This window comes from Phoenix dactylifera, unplaced genomic scaffold (genome assembly GCF_009389715.1).
Source record: "Phoenix dactylifera cultivar Barhee BC4 unplaced genomic scaffold, palm_55x_up_171113_PBpolish2nd_filt_p 001594F, whole genome shotgun sequence".
Lineage (NCBI taxonomy): Eukaryota > Viridiplantae > Streptophyta > Magnoliopsida > Arecales > Arecaceae > Phoenix > Phoenix dactylifera.
In genome coordinates, this window is record NW_024068899.1 from 78,036 (window position 1) to 82,468 (window position 4,433).

A 4,433-nucleotide genomic window follows, 5' to 3' on the forward strand; every position below is an offset into this window, starting at 1 on the left:
TATACAACTAAAACTCATTTAAAAATCTTTGGCCAAGATTACAGATCATTGCTGATATCTCAATCTGTCAGCTAATTCTACCCTGAAACTCAGAAATTGAAAAAGAAAACTAGAGAACCAAACTTCCAGGAGAAAAAGGACAATGTTCTATACATGGAGCATCATTCATTCACATGGGTAATTTAACAATAATATACATCTCATCATCATTAACTGTAGCTTTGTTGAACTCGAACAAAATGGATCAACAGTCATTAACTGGAGACAATGAAGAGAAACTACAAATAAGTACTCTGATTTAGAACAAGTATGTATTTCAACTAGACAGGTCATCCTCTCATTACTCGAGAGTCTTGCATTTTTAATTCAGTAGCACATTAAAGAAAGAACTTGATAGATCATTTAATTAGTGTACGACCTGTATTTCTACAAACAAAATATACAATTAGCTTGAATACCCATACAGTACATCCTTTTTCACTCTTAGAAATAAGCTATGATTAAGCAATGTAACAGAGATAGATGCACCATACAAGAAAATGAATAAGTTACCAAAAAAAATTATAAATAAAGACATGAATGCGATATACATCTATGAAATAATACATAAATGCAAAACCATATCCATCTATTCATTCATCAGAGCTGCAGATTTTGCATCAAGTCAAAACATCCGGTCCCCATCTTCACTGGCTGGCCAAGGCAGACACTAGCTGAAGGGGCATCTAAGGTATCCACCTCCCCATGGAAAGCGGATCCAACAATGAACTTGGTTGCTGTCTCGAAAGTCATCTTGCCAAAAGGTGAGGTGTTGAAATCGGTCATCCCGATCCTGTTCATCGGCCGATACCCACCATGGAAGGTCATGAAGTCTGCAATCAGCATCAGGTGACGGATATTTACGCGTATGCCATATGCATCAAACACACCCTTCACCTCTTTTATAATGGTAGCTCTGGCTGCTTCTACACCATATGTGTTTAGCATTGCATGTATATCATTTGAGGTTATTTTATTAATATCCAAGTGATCTTCCAAGTCCCAAAATGCTTGGAAGTTCACTCCTGCAGTCTGAAGTGAGAGGGGCTCATCCTTTTTTGGCTCAGTCACCGAGCACAATTCAATGTTCTTAGACTCCTTAACATAGACAGACTTGGCAGCCTTCTGAGCAACCTGCATGAAAGCATTGATCTCGTAAGTTCGATGAAAACATGATTGATAAATAATAATTTTATACAGAAAATAGAGTTAATTTTGTTATGAATAATAATAAGCCACTATATAAAAACTATCTTAAGCTCACATCATGCATCAGCAAGGCTTTCACACCATTTCCTGTATCAATATACATGAGACATCAATTATTGATGACAGACTAAAAAACAGTATCAAGTCAGACTTATCACGTGTTTGATTGGAGAACTGCAGTTTCTATGTCAAATTATAGACTAAGAAACAACCAATATAATATTCACAAATTATTGTTTCCATTGTTGCAGATTGATAGAATGCTGGTCTTTCCAAAATAATCGCACCATATGAAGAGAAAGTGATGAGCGATTTTCAGAAAAGAATAAATAACACACAAGCATAGGCCCTGAGCTACTACTAACAACCATAAGAAAGACAAAATCAAGTTTCTCCCAGCTAATTTAAGCATTGAAGAAAGAACGGTACCTCAGCCAGTAAAATGCGAGGCTCCTTCTTAAAAATGTAGTGAACCTCAAAGTTCAAACCCTTTGCATCCACAAAGATGGTTCTATTAATCTTTTTCTTCCTTGGCTTGGTCGTCGTCTTATTGGATTCTGATTTTGATTCCTTGCTGTCCGCCAGTTTCTGCTGCTTCTTGCCATCCTCCAACGTAGGAGTAGGCTCAGCTTTAGATGGGCTTTCAGGTATTTCCTCCTCAACCTCCAAGCTAGGATCTTCAACTTCCATGCTGTGATCTCCTCCCACTGTATAGTCCTCATCAGCCTCAACCTGATCAATTTCACTTTCAAATCCAGATTGGGGTCTCTCCATCATGCTCATCTGCTTTGGCAGAGCTCTCTTTTTCGATACCATCCTCATACTCCATTTCATCACTAGCTCGTTTTTTCCTCTTTTCAGCATCCATTCCTTCATCTTCATTGATTCCATCATCATCATCAACACCATCAAAGCCACTGCTATTATCCTTGTCCTCCCCGTGAGTGGATTTGCTTCCATGTTCATCTTCATCTGTCCCTTCTGCCAAGTTACTTTCTTCTTTGCGGTAACAGAACTGATGTCACTGATCTTGCATATCATGTCCAAGTGTTTCGCTATTGCATCTTCCATAGCACCAATAAAGTCTGTTCGTAAGGTTATCATGCAATCTTCTAAGGTTAAGCTTGAATGCGGAGGGTAAAGCTCAGGTGGGTAAAGGTTCATCTTCAGCTTATAAATTGTCGACACCTCATTCCCATGAATGCAGAATGGCACACTGCAGACCTCCATACTCTCTACAATGTCTGCCAAACAGACCCTCCTTAACTTTGAAGCCAGCCGTTCAGCATCCTCCCTGCAAAAAAGCAGTCAATAACTGCAAGTTGTAAAGAATGTTTGGGGACACCAAGAGATGATATATCTAGAAATGAAAAACAGACTCTTAGCAATCACTAAAATAGAAAATATCAACCATCATGGAGCAAGGTAATTCACACAATCGATAGGTGGCTCCCAATTAGCAGGTACAAGGAATAAATCCTCTGACTCACCTGGTCCTTCCATCATGCAACGGACATGTCATAACAGGAGTACGAATATCTACTGATGCTGTCATCAGGATTTCTTGTAAGCGTGGAATTCCAAGAGTCACATTCATTTCCCCTCGGCCGGCAAGATGAAAGTGTTGAGCCTGAAGAACCAAATTAAAAAGAAAATAAAAGGATAGTACATTAAGTCACGAAAGATGCAAGACATCACCGAGATATTGTGCCAAAAGGGAAGAAATATGAAGAAAGTAAAAAATCCCAGCAGGCACAAAGAACTTATTTTCACAGGTTACTGATAACTATATTTATATAGCCGAGAGTACAAATTGGCCACGTTTCTATAGCTTGTGTTCAGTTTTAATACAGTACGGACTTAAAAAAAAATGTAGTGCAGCCACAAGCATGGCCCCTTCAAATGCAAGAAATAATAACCTATGAAAGGTAAAACCATGGTTTGAAATAGTGGCAGAACAGGACAGTACCACCGTACTTTCGATCAGGTACTTCTAATTGGTTGAAGACCAGAAATTACAAATTATCGCGTTGGATGTCCAGCTAGAGTATGATAAATGAAACGTGAAAAATGTGACAACCATGTCGAATGCAAATGGCAAAGGAAAGCAGGAAAATTTTTTTATGATAGTTATTCCTGAATTATATACAACATTTATTGGGTTTCTTACCTTTAATACAGGAACATCAGCATCCTCCAAGAAAGCCTAATTTTTATTACATTAAAATAGTAAATATTTTGGAATCCATTTGTACAAAGTCGCAAGTCTCTTAAAATGTTACCTGCAATGCTCATGTTCCAGAAAAGTATGGAAACATTTTAACTGAACCATATATGCATTACTCCAGTAGACGCAAACTTCACATTGCATAAACATGGTGTTATTGTGACTACATTTGAACAGGCTCTCATGACTTGCCTGATAAAATAGAGGTTTGATTGAAATTAAGGTTTGGAAGGTCATTTAGATGTTGGAGAAAGTGTGAGCTTGGCTAGACAGATACTGGTATTGCAAAAATCATTGAAACTGTCATTCTGATTCCAGATCAACTTAGGACTCTTGAAGTAGCTTTGTTAGCACTAATGTTCCCTCCTACTAACAGATATTACCTTAGCAGATACATGCACTTTCTCAGATAACTATTACTATTTAAGGGGTTAGCTCAGGATCTCTCAACAAGAATGTCTTACTAAATATATAAAGCTATGCCTCTATTGCTGCACATTCACTTTGAAACCCAGGTCCTCACAGGTTTCAACCATTTTCTTCCAGAAGTACAGGAGAATAATTAAAATTGCTGTCATGGAATCTATTCAGCAGTTCTTTCATCAAAGTTTTCCTGCCAAATAATTGGAAGCATACTTACATTAGCTCATGCCCAAGAAATCAGATGCCTCCAAACCTGGACGCTAGACCGATAAGTTCATGCGGACTCTATATAAGACCATTGCAAAAAAGGGCATATTGGATAGCATTTACCTTGCTCATGAAATCGCTCATACTCTTAACCTGGAATAGCTTGATCCTGCTGAAAGCAGATATGGAAAGGGCATATGATCGATCATGATGGGACTTTCTCGTCACAAAACATAAGGCTCATGGTTTCTATGACTAATGCATTGACTGGAATTACAACCGCATTAAAGCTCCTACATTTGCCCTTTTTAATGATGCAATCCCTTTC

General features: G+C 38.1%; 1 protein-coding gene across 1 annotated transcript; it reads right to left on the reverse strand.

Moving 5' to 3' along the window:
- Positions 1-377: 377 nt before the first annotated feature.
- LOC120108859 (DNA-directed RNA polymerase I subunit 1-like) lies at positions 378-2,872 on the reverse strand. The gene is made up of 3 exons (XM_039122590.1): positions 2,739-2,872; positions 1,678-2,542; positions 378-1,173 (listed from the first exon to the last, which is right to left on the reverse strand). The coding sequence occupies exons 1-3, from the start codon at positions 2,843-2,845 to the stop codon at positions 640-642; spliced, it is 1,506 nt and encodes a 501-aa protein (XP_038978518.1). The 5' UTR covers positions 2,846-2,872; the 3' UTR covers positions 378-639.
- Between the last annotated feature and the right edge of the window lie 1,561 nt (positions 2,873-4,433).